This window comes from Ziziphus jujuba, chromosome 8, assembly GCF_031755915.1.
Source record: "Ziziphus jujuba cultivar Dongzao chromosome 8, ASM3175591v1".
Taxonomy (NCBI): Eukaryota; Viridiplantae; Streptophyta; class Magnoliopsida; order Rosales; family Rhamnaceae; genus Ziziphus; species Ziziphus jujuba.
In genome coordinates this window covers 26,522,387-26,539,670 of record NC_083386.1, presented here as the reverse complement: position 1 = coordinate 26,539,670, position 17,284 = coordinate 26,522,387, and the positions used below count along the sequence as shown (strand labels likewise).

Here is a 17,284-nt window from a genome sequence, read left to right as displayed (position 1 = left end):
ATTCAACTTATAAGAAAAATGCATAATTTATCTTAAAGGGGTACAAGTAATGTCCTTAGGAGTCTAGTGTGATTATAATTGACAAATTTTTTTTTTTTCCAAAAAAAAAAAAAAAAGGTAAAAGAGCAATAAAGTATCTTTTTATCCCTGCAGACATCCTTTGAAAAACGTTATCACTTTCAAAGCAGAGAAAAAGAAAATTAAATAAAATATTGTTGCAAATATACATTAATTAACATTATATATGAAAAGAACCTGAACAAAAATATAAAAAAAATTTTAAAGAACAAAAATCCTAAAAAGCCTCTTCGGTTTTCTCCCCTAAGGCCACAGATAAAGTTGGGTCGGCCCTGTTTGCATTTCGATCCTCTTCCTCATGTTCTTCATCATCATGGGGTCTGTTTGAACTTGATTCGATTCTTTCTGAGGGATCAACTGAACTTGGATTTGATTCGTTATCCTTCCTCACGCCTCGGTGTCTGTGAGCATTTTCAAAATCTGCTACATCTTTGGCTCGAATTCTAACCCGCTTTCCTTTTATGTATCTATATTCCCATTTTGGTGGTGGGTATTTCTTGTTTAACTTTTCGTATTTGTCCAACATGTCTAGCTCCTGGAACACATTTCCAACCATGGAAACGATTGAAACATTTGGTCGAATGCCAAGCTCTTCCATGTCAGCAAATATCTATACAGAAAAAATGCAAACAAATTAACTTCCTTGATGCACTGAATCTCAAAGCCGTCCAAAGTTACAATCTACATTATATTCGAAATGCACACCCAGAAGGCTGTTTCACAGGTATATCGACAAAAAGACGGTGCAGCTGACTAGCATTACTTGATGAAGGAAGAAACAAAAATATAGACAATGGAAGTAGAATACCTCAAACATCTTGTCATGCATGCGTCTGTGATAGTAGATGGAAATCATCTTGTTAAAGAAAATCCGAGGCATGCTTTCTAGGTTCTCTGAAAATAGTTTTGCCCATAGCTCCTCAGCTTCTTCAAGTCTCCCATCTTCTGCTAAAGCATTTAGCAATGTGAAATAGCTTCCCATTGTTGTTCCTTGACCTTTGCTTAACATCCACTTTGTCACCTGTATCCTCCATATAAGTATACTTTTTGCTTGATTTTAACCATTTATGAGTTTAAACATGATAAAAGAGAAGGAAAGAGGAGAGACTAGAAGTACCTGAATTATCCTCTTCCATTCTTTTTGATTCTCAAGGGTCTTCAATGCTTTCTTCACTGTAATCAAAGGGAATTCTAGCTCCCAGGCAATGAAAGAGTCAAGGGCCCCATAAACTTCTTCTTTTACATTTGACAATCCTTGAACCTACCAAAACAAGTACAAATATCGACTTGGTTTCAATACCGAAAATTCTACAACCTTTTAGAAATGGACAAAAATAGCTTCGACATACCAAATTAGTCTGGAAGATCTCTACAAAATGCTATGAAAATGTAGACGGAAGAGAATAAGGAAAGAAAAGCTTACACACTCTACAAGCTTTGCAGATTTGGAAATGGTCCCAATCCTCTTTTTGGTTTTCCACACACGGGGATATCTTGGTCTAGGGCCTTTTGCAGCACATACCTGAAAATCCATCAGATGGAAATGTGTTCATGAGTTCCCAAGAGATTTCTTGTTCAGAAAAAGAGCATTCATTACTTTTTTTCATGTGTTCTTCACTTAAAAAGGAGCTAAAAAAATGATTTTGATGAAGGAAACTAATACAGATACAGAGAGCTTCTAATTCATCAAATAATTAAGCTTACCACTACGCTGCTTTTGCTCCTCGAAGGTTTAGTTGATTCAATTCCTCTTGTAATGATAGGAGGACAGTATCTCAAAGAAAGCATCCTATAAAAAAGGGTACCTAAGTATAATCTCAGCAGTATATCAGCACATTAAAAAATAAAAAAATAAAAAATAAAAACCTTTGAAATGTTTTCCTTTTTTGTTTCTGCTTTAAGAATTATAAAAAAGCCATTTTGGCTTTTCAAAGAAAGGAAGGTGCTTCGAAATTTAAAAAAAAATAAAAAATAAAAAAAAATGAAAAACTCGCAAAAGAAATTAGTAATAGATGGGAATAAAATTGTAACGATAACTTTAAATCATAATACTTTGCCGAAAATTCCCCAAAAAAAGAAAAGCTTGAATCCAGAAAGCTGTATATTTTCAATGAATTCTGACAATCAATAAGAGCACATAAATACTTGTATATTGTTTTTATATGCAGAGAGAGAGAGAAAGAGAGAGATACCGGTTCTAGCTTGTGGGAGGAACAGCAATGGCCAAAAGCTGAGAGTGAGTGTAATGGAAGATATTTTAACTTCCTTTTCCTCACCCAGTAAGTTTTTATTTTCTCAGCAGACAAACAGGAAATATAAAAATCTTCTCATCCGCAGCGTAATATTGCAAGCTGCCTTTCACCGTTAAGACCTTGACAAAAGCGAAAGCACCATGGGGTTTGTTGTCTTTTCATTGTGCATCTAAATTTTTAACTTATTGGACCAAAAAAAAAAAAAAAATAATTCTATTTGTATTTATGGACCTTTATTTTTATTTTTCGTATGGTAGAATATTTTGCTGCTTGTAGAAAGTAGATAGGAGGTAATCGCAGAGAATCCCAATTCCCAACCACGTGAAGGTGAGGCCAAAGCCCAAAGCCAAAACCACAACCTCATCCGTTTCCAACACGCTTTTTCGTTTCTTTGAATGCTTGCTGTTGGTGTCGTGTGGATCTCTCTAGTTTCTACTCTTCCTCTTTACGTTATCAATCACTCGACGACGACGACGACGACGGAGTCAGTCATGACCTCCCTCCGATTCACCGCCGGCGCAAATTTCTGCTCCTCCACTGCCGTATCATGTAACTTTCCTTCTCTGTCTTTTCTTAGACTAAGCTCCAACACCTCAACTCAACTAACTCAAGCTGATTAAAAGAAATTATAACCGAATTGTTTTAAGTTTATTTTTTGCTTGCATTTTCCTTCGTTTTCTCTCTAACCAAACACTTTTTGTCTAACATTCTTTTTATTCAACTTTTGTTGTCTTCGTAGGTTATCGTCCAATGTGGAGTTCGGAGGATGTAACCGGAGTCCTCCAAGTCACCTCATGCCGGCTTGCGCATAGCAGCGGATTCGACTTGCGCTGGTACTGAAGAAACTCATTTTGTTTTTGCTATAGTTTCTTAATAAATTTTCGAAAATATTTTAGCTTTTCAATGCTGGAAATGGTTTGGTAACATTAGTTCCTGTTTTCTCTATCTTAGTAAATTTTCAGAAAGATTGAGTTTTTTGGCTGGAGATTTTGTCAGATTGTTGAGCTTTTACAAAGTGATAAAAGAGTTTTGTGGAATGTTCAGAATGCATTGTCATAATTGATAAGGATTGATGAATAGATTGTTCTTAATATTATGTAGGAATAGATTTCAAAGAACAAATAGCAGTTACTTTGCAAGAAGGAATTATCTGATAAAGAATAGAATTCAAGCTTCTACAAAACATTTGGGACCAGGTTCGGATCCTATAAAAAAAAATGGGAGGCCGCAATATCACCCATTTGAGGATATTGCCAAATCAACATCAGCGAATTGTGGAGATGCTATACTTACATCTGAAGAAACTGCTAGGACGATCATTGAGGTACAGCAAGGAATTAGCTTTCTGATCAGTAGATGTGATTCCAAAAAAGAAGGAATTTTAATGGAGAAAAGTCATAAATTCGACCAGCAGCTTGATTCTTACTTTTCTGTTTGTTCCTGTTGTTTCCAGGTTTTGCTTAGCTAATATTGCCAATAGTTTGCATGTTCAGGTGAACAGCAAAGCAACACTCATGTTTTCGGGTTTGATTGATGATGAAGTTCATGAAAATGTTTTCTTGCCAGATTTGCCTTATGTAACTGATGAACATGGAAGTAAGTCGAGTAATTAATGTTTGTACCATCAACATGTTGTTATTGATTTAGGCTTGGTGGTCTTGTCTTTCTTATTGCGATGTTAATATGTTCTAGTCTGTCACAGATATATATTTTCAAGTGAAGAATGGTGAAGACACTATGCGAAGCCTAACTTCCGATAATAATTTTGTGGTATGAATATGTGTTGATGCATTGCAAGAAGTTTCTGTTTTTATGTACATTTATATATTCTTTTCTCAATGATTGCACTGAAGTAACCCTGATTTCTGATAACCTTACAACTTTAGTTATTTATATAATGCAGCAAGTCATCATAGGTTTGGATACTATGGAAATACTCAGTGAGATGGACATATCAGGTCCATCAGAAATTGATTTTGGGATTGAAGAGATTGAAGATGAGGATGGTGATATTGAAGAAGATGATGGGGAGGAAGATAAGGATGATGATGATGATGATGATGATACGGTTTGATTGTTTCTTTTTTTGCATGAAAATAAGATTTGTGCTTGATTGTAGCTACCAAGCGTTATTGATGTGAAATGTTTTCTTTCGTAGGATTGGGTTGCTGTTCTAGAAGACGAGGAAGATGAGGATGATTCTGACATGGCACTTGGAGACTGGGCAAAGCTGGAGACAATGCGTGCTTCTCACCCTATGTATTTTGCCAAAAAGCTGGCTGAGGTAGTTGCCCATGATATATTTTTGGTTTTATAATGGAATGAGATATAGCCACTCAAATGGATATGAAATGGCCCTAAAGTAGATATTTTTACTGTATAATAATTGCTAAGTATTATTGGGTTTTGCATGCTCGGAACATCTCTTTTTAGATGCTAATATACCCTCGATTATTGTTTTCGCAATAATTTATCTTTTGATTTCTGCTGTCAAATTTTATTTTCTAGGTTGCTTCAGATGATTCTGTAGATTGGATGGAACAGCCCCCAGCTAGTTTGGCTATTCAAGGCCTCATAAGACCTGCCTTTATTGAAGAACATTCTGTTATCCGGAAGCATCTGTCTGACCACAAGAACAGTAATCTTGATGGAAATCAGGTTGGGGAAAATGTAGAAGATAATATAGAGGAACTTGATAGAATTAATGGTCATAAAACGGAAGCAGGATCTTCTGAGGACAGTTCAAACTGGGCTGAGGATTTGGAGCAGAGTGAAATCCCCACAAATGGTGCTACATTTTACAAGCTGGAGATGATTAGACTTCAGCTGTTTTCTTCCAATGGAAATCAGGTATAATTTTAACAGTGTTAGGTTTGTATGACAATTTCCAGTATTCGTGGTTGTTCTATGTGCTATAATAATGGCTATAGGTGTCTTTGACAGTTTCTAGTATACGTAGTTGCTCTGTGAGCCAGTTAGTTGTCACTGATGAAGTTTCACTGATGCCATTTCCATGGCAAACCTTAGACATTTGGGTGGACTGGGATGTTGCAGTCATAATTTTTCAGGGCCTATATTTATTTGGGAAACCTTTAAAGTATTAATTGAAACTACAATTTTATTTTGTTCTCTTCTCTTCTCCTCAGAGTAATGTTGAAATAGAAGATTTCATGAAAGCTCAACCCGATGCCATTGCACATTCAGCGACTAAAATTATATCTCGCCTGAAAGCTGGTGGGGAAAAGACCACACAAGCACTTAAGTCTCTGTGTTGGAGATTAAAGGGCATTCAAGTGGAGGTAACTCAAGGGCCAAAAAATTATGTAAATTTAATAATGCAGTCAGCGTTGACTTTTTTATTACTTCCAATTATGTCAATGGCATTGCTTTTAGGCTGTTAATATGGATGTAAAATCACTAATTGAAGTTTTTACATAATAGTTTCTTATTGTAAATTCTGCAGGAGGCAGTACTTATTGGTGTTGATTCCCTTGGATTTGACTTAAGGATTTGCTCAGGAACACAAGTCGAGACAGTGCGGTTTTCATTTGATACACGGGTATGTCTGATTATCCTAAACCAATTAGTTTTCAATTTTATTTTTAAAGGGCTAGTATTTCTAGTCATGCCATGGGATTCCACCTCTGATCTACTCGCCTCCGTTATGGGGACATACTATATGATTGCTCACCTTTTCTTGAGGCACTGTTGCTGTGTAACAGCAGCTTTAGCAATTGAGAACACATCAGTTGGTAAATTGTGTTAACATGCCTGTCATGCCCTGCGATTTTACCTCTGATCTACTCGCCTCCATTATGGGGTCATACTATATTATGGCTTACCTTCTTGAGGCACTGTTGTAACAGCAGCTTCAGCGGTTAAGAACACCTTAGGTGGTAAATTGTGTTAACGTGCTTGCCTCTCTCAATCTCTTCTCTGATTTCAGCGTTTCTTTTACGGCGCTTTGGGAGTGGATTGGAACCAGACCCCCAATTTCCAAACTTCACTATAATCAATTTTTCTTACATTCACTAGCATATGCTTTTTTGTTATCATTTTCTGAACCATCTTTTAAGTCAAGTATGCCTACATTAAAAAGCGGGGAACGCCAATTGATTGTTCCTTCCATCCAATGTATCTTTTGCAGGCCACTTCTGAGTACAGCGCCGAAAGGCAGCTTAACGATCTACTATTTCCTAGGATCCATCCCAAGCCGCCAAAATTCAAACAAACTCATCAAAATGAATGCTAACACAACCAAATATTGTTGAGTGTCAAAAGATCGCTGTTTGGTTGTAGCTTGTATTGTATGGCCCTTTAGTAGATATTTCAATGTAACTAGGGAAACTAGGGGCAATTCTATGCTTCTCCTCGTGCATTTGTTAATTGCAATTAATGATTATGGCAATTCATTCTTTTCTTTCTTTCCTCTAAACCATTCACACTTAGCCGCTATAATTCTGTGCTAAAAGATTACTTTTCTGTATAATATATATATATATATATATATATTGTTTTTCAACCCATTAGTTCATACTTTCACTGTGTAAAAGTTGATGCTTGCTAAGAGTTTATTTCTTCTTCACTATCTTTACGTCTTTTGTAAAATGATAAAGAGTTTAAAACATACACAAGCTCATACTCAATCCCCTTTAAAAAAAAAGAAAAAAAGAAAAAAAGAAAAAAAAGGGTATTTTCAAGGAATTGAAAAAATCACTTCTATGAATATATATATATATATATATATATATATATATATATATATATATATATATATATATATATATATATATATATTCTGTTTGACATATAAATAATAAAATGCTTTTATTATTCAAGAACCACTACAAGTGATTTTGGGAAGAAGCATCTAGTACTTCATGGTGAATTGTTGCAAGATTGATAAAACGACTTACCATTTTTGGCAATAAATGAAACTTTCATAATATCGCAATTGCCCTCAAATATATTTTTAAATTCCAAAAGTTATTCTTAATGGATTTATACTGTCCAAAATTTTTACATATTTTAAAATTCAAACCTATCTATACATATTATAAATAAAATGTATATCTATACCTATATATTTATAGATCTTTTTAAATTTTTAAATTTATCTTATATTTACACAAGCATTTTATAATTTTTAACATTTAAAAGTTTATCCTTCTTAACCTATGTATATTATTAAAAGAAAACCTATCCATTTATATTTACCTAAATATTTATAGATAAATCACTAATGTAACAATTATATCATCTAAAAAACTTCACCTAATTATATTTTATATTGAAGGTTTATATCCTTAAATTAGGAATCCACAAACCAAATGAAGTAAAAAAAAGGAGGAAAAAAAATTGAAAAACATAAATACAATGATTGTGCTGCATAACACGGTCAATGTAGGATTGTACTGCTTGGAACATAGAACAAAATATTTTCAATGATTATTTTTACTGTCCCCTAAAAGACAAAAAAAAAAAAAAAGAAGAGAAGCACTCTTTCAAGGATTCTGCTGCATAAAAGTGTCGTACACCAATTGAGCAGCCAGAATATCCACAACCGCCGATCCAACAGACTTGAACACAGTGATCTCCTCAGAATTTATTCTCCCAGATTTCTCTCCACTAATCAATTCTACCAAATTACCACCAATATCTTTCTGATCAATAACCCCTCTTTCGAAAGCACCCACCAACTCTCCGGCCTCGACCAACGCAGCCTCATTATCAACAAAAACCCTGCCTCTCCTTATTGCCTCATCATCACACTCCTTCATAGAATGCTTGAACGAACCCACCAAGTCCAAATGTGCCCCTGCTTTCAGCTTCTCGCCCTTCACAAGCACCTCCTCTGAATTCGTTGCGCAGCTCACTATATCTCCCAACTCAATCACTTCCTCCAAACATCCATTGCTCTGGAAACCAACCCCATCAATTCCCAAACTTTCCTGCAATTTCTCAGCCAAGTTTCTAGCTTTTTCCACTGTTCTGTTCCAGATTATGACTTTCTTCAAACTGGGTCTCGCTGCAAGATGAGCTCTGATCAAATGGGGTGCCAAAGCGCCTGCACCGATCATGACGAGGACTTTGCTGTCGTTTCTGGACAGAATTCTTGAAGCTAAGCCGGAGACGCATGAGGTTCTGTAAAGAGTCAGTTCGGTTCCATCCATGGAAGCCAAGGTTTGGCCAGTTGTGGAGCTGAAGAGGATGTAACTGGCATGGATTCCGGGTAGACTCAAGGTGGAATTTTGAGGGAAGTAGGTGACTAGCTTGACGCCTATGTATGGAAATGAAGGGGATGAGGACCAAGAAGGCATGAGGAGCAGAGAGGAAGTCGATGAAACGGCATGGCTTTGGCGAATTGGGGTAGTGAGAGAGGGTGAGACTGTTGAGAGAGAGGATTGGAAGTGATCGATTAGAGTGCGGTGCGAAAGGATGGACTGCAAAGACTCGGCACCTACGAAGATCGGAGATGTGATGGTTATGGGGGTGGTAGTGTTTAATTGATTGGATTTGGAAGCCATTGATGACAAACAGTGAGGTTTTCTAGCACAGACTGAAGGTAAGAGAGACTGATGAGATTGCGTGTATTATATGAAGTGGTAGACCAAGACCTGCAAATGAAAGCACCGACTCCCATAAACCTAATATATTGGCTATTGCATTTTTGATTTATTTTTTTTTTATGATTATATATTGACTATTCGGTACACGCTCAGATTTTTTTGTTATATGGTAATTCAAATAAAAAAGTAATAAAGAAAATAGCGTGGATAAGCAAAATATAAAACACCAAAGACACCAAACCAGAGGTGCGAGCCAGTAAACTATCTTTCTGTGGATTTGTTTAGTCCTAAACATTGTAAAAATCAACCAGTTTCCACCTCACTTGATTCCTTTAACAAAATAGTATAATATTAATTAAATCATAGCCTAAATAAAAGTTATTAGGAGCAGACATTTTGCGATTGTTTTTAGTCCACGGAAAATAAAGACGACAATTTGGATACACATAGTAAAAGGAGAGGAAGAAAAACTTTGGGAAGAGCAAAATACTGGCATTGTCACGAGACTAAAAGCTGATAATGCCCAAAAAACACAAAGTCATGACGTTGGAGAGATAGCGATCACAGGACTAATCATGAGGTTATTTTTGGGGGCTTATCATCTTTTTTTTTGAAACCATATTTCTTTCCTTCATAGAACAAGCCAGCTTTGACACGGTCTAAATTAACAATTTTAGGACATCCATCCCTGTCTTTCTACTGCTGTGTACACTCTTTGGCGATCCTAGGACCATGTGGGATCCACTGAAATAAACTTTGTGGGACCATCCATGGGATCCATACGAGGTGTCAGTTTTTTGTGAGAGGAGACCACCTAAATTTGCTCTTCATCAGACACCCGCACAAATGTGCAAGGGCACATAGGCATCGCAGATTCCACACTTGCCATCACACTTCTCGCATGGCCGGGCCAATGGCCGTTCCCGGTTGCTTCTTGCACATAATCAAATCAGGATGATGCTTGGCAATGCAGCTATTTAGGTAACAAACTCTCAGTTCCTGAATCTGCAAATACATATTCATGATTGATGGTGTTAGTGTTGAATAATTAAAAAATAAATAAATATTAGGTGGTAACCATTTTCTACAATGAGAGAAAGGAAAAGCAAACAGAAAAAAGCCACCCAAAAAAAAAAAAAAAAAAAAAAAAAAAAACCAATGTGGTTAAAAGGTTTATTTATTTATTTGTATCTTTAATTTTCTAATCCCAGGTTAATGACTTGGGATTTCCCTTAGCCTATATTGATTAAGTTCTATTTTATTTGTATCATAATCTCAGAGAGATTCGTATAGATACTTGGGATTTTCTCTAAGCCTACGTCGGTACTGGTAGAACCCCCATACTTGTTTAAAACATTATTTGCCTTTTTAATATATAACTCAATATATAGACCCCCATAAAACCATACTTTCCAATGTTACAAAAAATAAAAAATAAATAAAAATAAAAAGGCCAATGATCAATTAACTTGATTGTTTTCTTGCCATTACCAATGGTTGGAACCATTTTTTTGGTTCTTAGCTAATTTGGAAAAACCAAGAAGAAGAAACAAAAGCACATGAAATAGAAGAAAATTGGAAGCAATTAATTTTGTTTTTCAAAAAAAAAAAAAAAAAAAAAAAAGAGACGAAAGGAAGAGAATAAATTTTCATTAGTGCTTGTGTTACCTAATCATACCTCACCCTTATATGAGCAAGTGGGATAGTTCAGCCTCAGTTGCAGTCCTTTCTGCAGCAACCCACCATTTGTCATCGTCATCATTAAGGTTTTCCTGTTTCAAAAGGAAAATTACAAAAGAGTGAGTCTATTAGATGAATTCTGATGGCATTTCATCTTTTGAGCCAATAATTATCTCCCCATTGGGTTCTATACAGATAAGATTGGTTTTAATAGCTAAACTTGCAAGCAAGAGTAGAAAAAACCAACCATATTGCTGACTTTTAATGAATCATGCTTATTTTCAACATTATCTGCAATTCTTGTGGCCTCAAGCCACCATGTATTTGGGGTAACACTCTTCGTTATGCTTTCATCATAGTGCAGAACATCTTCGCTGGCATTTTGATATTCCAGATTATCAATTGTTGATCCTCCATGATGCATCTCAGGGATGCTATCCAATGGAATTGGACGCAAGGGAGAACGATAACCTGGTACCACAAAAGATCTGAGTTTATAGTTCACTTATGGATTACAATGCTTGGAAAACCACATAAGAATTGAAGTGTACGGGTATTTATTACCTCTGCAATCAGGATCATGACATTTCTGATAATAAACAGCCCTTCTCAGGTCAACAACATATATCACTAAACAAAAATGATTGTGCAAATTAGACGGTTTGTAATTTATAAGGATGGTGGAGCGAAAAATATTTAAAATACTATGCTCGACATACTGCAGCAAAGCATAATTTCAACATTCTGTAAATTAGATTATTTATTGATCAAATAGTGGGAAGCAATGTGACATTCACATATACATTAAAACAGGAAAAACATCCCAGTAATAGCTAAATGGAAGTAAAAACATTTATAAGACTTACCATTATTACTTTTATGCTGTCTACCAATTCGCTCACAGTATCTGTTTCTTGACATACTGTAGACCATCAATCCGTATTCTGAGAACCAGTACCAACAACGGATTTTACCTGTAGTTGCAGCAAGTTTGAATACCTTACTATTAAAAATAATTTGTAGTCTAAAGTATCGATGGCATATGCTACCAATAAATCTAAGATAAAGTAAAGTAAACCGATAACCAAAAACTATCAACCAAATGAATTGGAAACTCAATTGTAATTTCAGGAATTTTGCTAGCATGGTTTAGTTATGCAACAAATGATATCAACAAATGTTTGTTTGGAACAACTCCATAAAACTAAATCAAATTTTAAAATGGTCAAGTTACCACCTGCTACATTTCCAATGGAGGCAACATATTCTATGAATGCATCCAAAGCAGGGAATGGAGATTTCCCCATTAAGTATGTTGCTGAAGCACTTGTGAACCCATTTGATGTGAATTCTTGGGGACTGTAATGTTTTCCAAAACTATGGTTTACCTACAATGGGAAAAATTACAATAAAGGATCAACTTCCAATTCTAAATGTAGATGCCTACCCTATGCAAACCAATGGCAGCTTATCCTCAAACTAGAAGTTTGGTATGTAAGTTCATCCTGAGCATCAAAACTTCTCAGGTGTAACACTCTTCTGGGTAGTTCAACAGTGGAGCAATTTAGAATCAAAATACCTCTGTATCAAATTGGAGGGTCTTGACACAATCTAGATCCACTTTGCAAACAAGAAGTTTCTCACAGTCAGCATCCATATTGCAGATCAATGATGCCATGAACATCTCCTCCTCGCACTGCAGTTCAATAACATCACACAATACCTTAATCATAACATTTAAAGTGCATTACCTATTAAATGCAGCAATAATAATCACAAAACTGCCAAAATATGCTTGTTTTTGAACACAGATACCAATCATTGGGAGCATTCTCCTGTTTAAACAACACAATCTTATGCTTCAACATTAAAGATAGCATTTTTCAAAGCAACAAAAAATTGATCCCCAACACATTGGAATGAGTTCTTGAACTTTAACCAATACAAGAAAACATAATAAGATGCAATGACTACTAAAAATTCAAACACAAAATTTTCACCTTAAAACTTCCAAGTTCCCAGATGATAATGCCCCACAGTTATTACAAGGAAAGCATTTAGAATTATCAAACTGTACAGTGTAATAGATTCACAATTATTTAAAGGGTGCAAAGCTGAGAGTTCTATAGAATGTAATAACCATAACACCTTGAAATCTAAACTGGGTTTATATCTAAAACCCCTTTGCAGATAAGAGAATGGAAAATTCAAAACAAGTGTCATTCATATGCATGAGATAAAAGAGCTCAAAGAAAATTAGCACCACAATATTGATTTTTGAAAAGCATCTGAACAACCTTTTATAGGTCTAAGAATCTAAGGCCAAGAATAGTATCATACCATGCCCTTTGCTTTGTAACGACCAGTAGGCAGAAGCACAGAATTCTTCCCTGCCTTTGATGATAAAGCTACACGAAAGCAACGATTTCTGGAATAGACTGCAGTATCCACAAAAAGCTGACTAGGAGAATCAGCAGAGCTTGAGTCTTTTTTAATAAATAATTTTTCAAATCTCTCATCCCCCTTCTTTGCAATGAAAATCCTTGAACATATCTGATAATTTGTCACCAGATAATGACAACAGTTGATATTTCTACAAGGAAAGAAATAGGAAAATCTGTAGTAACAGAGACACAATTTTGTTCATAAAGGAAAATAAAAAAGATGTAGTAGATTACATAAATTTCTCAATAAAAATAATTTCTTTAGAAACTTATACATAGTAAAATGAGACTAATATGGATGTATTCTCTTATGATAATACCCAAAAAAAAATTTTAAAAAAAAAATCATTATATTCACATACCATTAATGAAATTGTCATACTTGTAAGTTAAATCTACTGTGTTTCAACTTTCAATTAGCTGCGTCAACATTTTCTTCTTCACCAAGACATACCTCATTGACAAATGCACCTGCATGTGAGTTGTCCTTAAAAGCTGTTCTCGGTATGCGAATGATTAGATGCCGAGAGAACTTCACTGCATGTGGATATTAAGCAATTAATTTGGAAATGGAAGGTCATATCAGATATTTACACATGCAAATTTTCTATGCTTTAAGTTAGAAAATCATAACAAATATACAAGAAACACACCCATTATCTTACTCATTGAAAATAACTTCATTAAGTTTGCTATAGAAATTCGCAGTATGTAAATACAAAGACTGCACATCGTGCATTAACTTAAGAGACATGCCTTCTGTAGAGGAATCAAGCTCCAATATCCATTCGTGATTTCCTTGAAGAGAGTATTTATCAAGTAAGGCGTCAAAAATGACTGATATCAAAAGGTCAACCATTTCATCTCCATCTCTTGCTGCATTCTCTCTCTTGCTGAACTCCAAGTCAAAGTAAAGGTGGCATGGCAAACCCTGAAAACAACACATATCCAAAATTTGAAAGATTACATCCTTGAAAGCACCAAAATTTCCAATCTGTGTTTCGCCACATACTTGTGACATTTTTCATTGTTTATGTTCAAGAAAGAAAACTCTAGAGTTAGGATAGTCACCTCCTGAATTACTTCATAATGGTGGCGAAACTTAGAATCCATATTTTTATACCTAAAATGTGAAAGAAAAAAATTATTGCACAGGCTTTTTAAGGATTACACACATATCAAATATACCTAATTATGCATAACACAAAACAAAGGGCACCTTTTCCAGAATTCCTTGTAACTTGAGACAAGAAACCTTCTTTGTCCATTAAAGTGATCTTGATAACTAAAAACATGAAGTTGCTCATTCCCTTTGGAAAAATTCATTGCTTCATCCTGCCGTGGGAATGTTGCCCAGACTTCCTCCCTGAACAGCGCAAAAGAACTTCAGTCATGTCACGTCATATTGTAAGAGAAAATAGCAAAAGAAGAGATGTTAGCACAAGGAAAAGAAGAAGTAGAAATACACGAATACCTTATGCTCAATTTGCCATGTTCAGAGAGATCAACACGTATTTCATGCAACAATCGCAACAGCAATCGAGATGGTCGTTTTGGAGGCACACCATGAGGAGACCCATAGAATACAACTGGCGAAATCTGTGTCCCACAATTGGAGTTGTTGGCTTTTCCTGTTGTTGAACCTGACTGAAGGAACAATAGCAAAAGTTTTAGCAAAACAGAACAAAAGATCAAAAGAACAAAGTGTAATTGGCCATAACAAGCCAAATAGCAGACAGCATTTTCCTCATTTACGATAAACTCAAGGAATCTATGGTTTATCCCACCAAAGAGGAATACCTTCCTGAACGTTTCTATGGTCAATCAAAACTTGTACATCTTACATACACAGACAGACAACTTACTTCATAGGAAGACAAAACTCTAATATTGCATGTTTATATAATTATTTAGCAGAGCTTGGTGGTCCATAATTATATGGGTTTGCCAGAAGGCCTCGTAAATAGAAGCCTAGCTCATGACTGTGTGTGTGTATGAAAGAAGGAAAAACATGTTCACTTGAAGGCACAGAGGCAATGGAAAGTGGGAAACAGCAAGATCCACAAATCCTAAATTAATTGAGCGCAAACCAAAATGAATAAAAAAAGAATAAAAGAGTGAATACTTTCTCAACAGACAGCTGCATGTCTGGTAGTTTTTTCTGTTTTAGCCCTGTTGGTGGTGGAGATAGAATATCAGAATGTGCAGAAGCCTCATGTGTAGAACTTCGTCGCTTCACTTCGCTTTTGCTTCTTTTTCTTTCTCTTGCAGCAGAGGCTGAAACACCATTTAGATTTTGGGTAACCAAAACCAAACAAACATGTTAAGAAATTTCTCTTGCTTTTGCATGAAATTTGGACAACAATAATCTATACATTTGAGGCAGGAACATTTACAATAAATCCGTTTTATCTTTTTCTTCTTCTTCTTCTTCTTTTTTTTTTTTTTTTTTTTTTTTTTAATTTTCAATATACATTCGGAGTCAAAACCCGCCCCTTTTGTCGTCGTTAAAATAAAGAAATAGAAGTTCTAAACGTAAAAATAGCAGGAATTGAATGTTATATTAACGAAATCATGGTTTTCTACTAAGAACCTGAAATTAGATTCTTAACAGTTAAAATGCACTGCTCTCAACTAATAGTTATATTGCAAGGAAAACCAATTGAAGAATAAAAAGATCCATCTTTTTTTTTTTTTCTCCCCCCTTTCGTTTTCTCAGTGACCAAACAGACAGGGAAGTGAGAGCTTACGAGGAGGAGAAATACCACACTTGAAGCACTCGAACAAGCGATCAACGTCGTCCATGGCGACTAAATTTGATGATCCACAAGTTTTCTCGGATTTTTTTTTTTTTTTTTTTTGGGCTTCTCTTTGGAGACCTAGCGGGAAATTGAATTTTGAAGAGACTTTGGCAACGGCTTGACCAAACAACGAAAGCATGTGCTTAATTAATAAATTGAATGAAGTTTTTATTTTTTCCCCGAAATTCACTGAAGTTTCAGATGGGAGCCTGGAACACCCGTTTTTTATCCGTTTCGTTACTAATATAGAGAGGGACTAATAGCGTTGCGTTCCCGTATGGCCGTATTTACCGGTTTCATTTTGAGGTCCTTTGAATCCACTTGATAACGTTTTGGCGTTCGTTTTCGGCTATTTGAGTTAGCTTATTCACTGTGAATCCTCTCTATATATTTTCTCTACCAATAATTACTTAGGACTCATCTAAGATTTTTTTCATCTAGATGTAGCTGGCAACAAGAAACGTAATAATTTAGTATAACTGTTTTATCAAATCGGGAAGGCAAAGATTGAGTGCTTATTCTATTATATTTGTTAAATCACAATCGACCACAAAAGGACTTACCTAACGTATAAACCCATTAAAGGGGAAAGGAGCTAAATGATATAAATAAGATCACTAGGTCACCAAAATTCTATATCATGTTAAATTATGGTTTATTTCAAAATTTTAAAATGATATGAAATGGGCTTATTTTACTTATTAACTAAATTTTCTTTTGTTTAATTGCTGATCTATAGCCAATTTTCAAGTAATTAAGGCCCAACCCATAAATATAAAGACAAATTGATGGACACACTTTCGTACTTGAGTGATGTTAAAATAATTACCATTTCATATTTTTTATATATATATATATATATATATATATATATATATATATATGTGTGTGTGTGTGTGTGTACATATATATTAGAGGTGCAAGATTCAAATTTAAAAAACAAGGTCTTTTTTTTTTATTTTATTTTATAATTTTGGTTGAACACGTTATGTTATTGTTGATGCCGGACAACTTGTATACAAATTTAAAGTTCAGAAGTAACTTTTAATATCAAATCTGTTTAGATTCAAAACATATACTTGGAAGTTTTTGATGCCCTCAAAAGAGATGACCAATTACTGAAAAAATTGCCAAAAATTGGCCTTCCCAATAACTCACGTATTTGTTGTTACTCTTACTTCAAAAGAAATACTTTTATGTTCCCCACATATTCAGTTTCCTGTTTCACACTTCGTAGATGATAATTTGGAGCAGTATTCCATTTAAAAGCCAAAGGCTTTTCAACATTACAATAAACTAATCTTAAGAATCCAGATGATCCATCTGATTTACTTCTATATATATAAATATATGTGTGTGTTTTTGGTTATAATAACATGTGTGTGTGTGTGTGTTAATTAACCTTTGATTGCAAGGAATAATATTGCCAATTGTGAAGAATTGACTTGCGGTGAATATGA

At 34.9% G+C, this 17,284-nt stretch overlaps 4 protein-coding genes across 10 annotated transcripts; 1 reads left to right on the top strand and 3 right to left on the bottom strand.

Moving 5' to 3' along the window:
• Positions 1 to 187: 187 nt before the first annotated feature.
• LOC125421285 (pentatricopeptide repeat-containing protein At4g21190) lies at positions 188 to 2,411 on the bottom strand. Of its 2 annotated transcripts, none has more exons than XM_048469658.2 (6): positions 2,271 to 2,411; positions 1,783 to 1,867; positions 1,502 to 1,600; positions 1,196 to 1,339; positions 887 to 1,099; positions 188 to 688 (listed from the first exon to the last, which is right to left on the bottom strand). In XM_048469658.2, the coding sequence occupies exons 2-6, from the start codon at positions 1,864 to 1,866 to the stop codon at positions 296 to 298; spliced, it is 933 nt and encodes a 310-aa protein (XP_048325615.1). In that variant the 5' UTR covers position 1,867; positions 2,271 to 2,411; the 3' UTR covers positions 188 to 295. The 2 variants fall into 2 exon arrangements, with proteins under 2 accessions (XP_048325615.1, XP_048325616.1); XM_048469659.2 differs by having other exon boundaries at positions 1,783 to 1,883; positions 2,271 to 2,408.
• Positions 2,336 to 6,750, top strand: LOC107409923 (uncharacterized protein At3g49140). 3 transcript variants are annotated; one of them, XM_048469656.2, is made up of 11 exons: positions 2,336 to 2,475; positions 2,588 to 2,879; positions 3,070 to 3,163; positions 3,432 to 3,654; positions 3,824 to 3,926; positions 4,033 to 4,100; positions 4,234 to 4,398; positions 4,489 to 4,614; positions 4,839 to 5,180; positions 5,794 to 5,889; positions 6,478 to 6,750. In XM_048469656.2, the coding sequence occupies exons 2-11, from the start codon at positions 2,726 to 2,728 to the stop codon at positions 6,580 to 6,582; spliced, it is 1,476 nt and encodes a 491-aa protein (XP_048325613.1). In that variant the 5' UTR covers positions 2,336 to 2,475; positions 2,588 to 2,725; the 3' UTR covers positions 6,583 to 6,750. The 3 variants fall into 3 exon arrangements, with proteins under 3 accessions (XP_048325613.1, XP_048325612.1, XP_048325614.1); XM_048469655.2 differs by lacking the exon at positions 2,336 to 2,475 and adding an exon at positions 5,477 to 5,629; XM_048469657.2 differs by lacking the exon at positions 2,336 to 2,475 and adding an exon at positions 5,477 to 5,629 and having other exon boundaries at positions 3,784 to 3,926.
• A 938-nt stretch (positions 6,751 to 7,688) lies between these two features.
• On the bottom strand, positions 7,689 to 9,073 carry LOC107414759 (protein SAR DEFICIENT 4). Its single transcript, XM_016022937.4, has one exon. It carries the CDS (start codon positions 8,855 to 8,857, stop codon positions 7,835 to 7,837), a length of 1,023 nt encoding a protein of 340 aa, XP_015878423.1. The 5' UTR covers positions 8,858 to 9,073; the 3' UTR covers positions 7,689 to 7,834.
• A 267-nt stretch (positions 9,074 to 9,340) lies between these two features.
• LOC107414758 (uncharacterized) lies at positions 9,341 to 16,313 on the bottom strand. Of its 4 annotated transcripts, none has more exons than XM_016022936.4 (15): positions 15,789 to 16,313; positions 15,149 to 15,300; positions 14,498 to 14,670; positions 14,243 to 14,389; positions 14,095 to 14,146; positions 13,780 to 13,954; positions 13,478 to 13,560; positions 12,920 to 13,132; positions 12,159 to 12,275; positions 11,817 to 11,967; positions 11,446 to 11,553; positions 11,144 to 11,209; positions 10,827 to 11,050; positions 10,578 to 10,671; positions 9,341 to 9,904 (listed from the first exon to the last, which is right to left on the bottom strand). In XM_016022936.4, the coding sequence occupies exons 1-14, from the start codon at positions 15,961 to 15,963 to the stop codon at positions 10,585 to 10,587; spliced, it is 1,923 nt and encodes a 640-aa protein (XP_015878422.2). In that variant the 5' UTR covers positions 15,964 to 16,313; the 3' UTR covers positions 9,341 to 9,904; positions 10,578 to 10,584. The 4 variants fall into 4 exon arrangements, with proteins under 4 accessions (XP_015878422.2, XP_015878421.2, XP_024927935.2 ...); XM_016022935.4 differs by having other exon boundaries at positions 10,568 to 10,671; positions 15,774 to 16,312; XM_025072167.3 differs by having other exon boundaries at positions 10,583 to 10,671; positions 15,774 to 16,312.
• Positions 16,314 to 17,284: the final 971 nt, after the last annotated feature.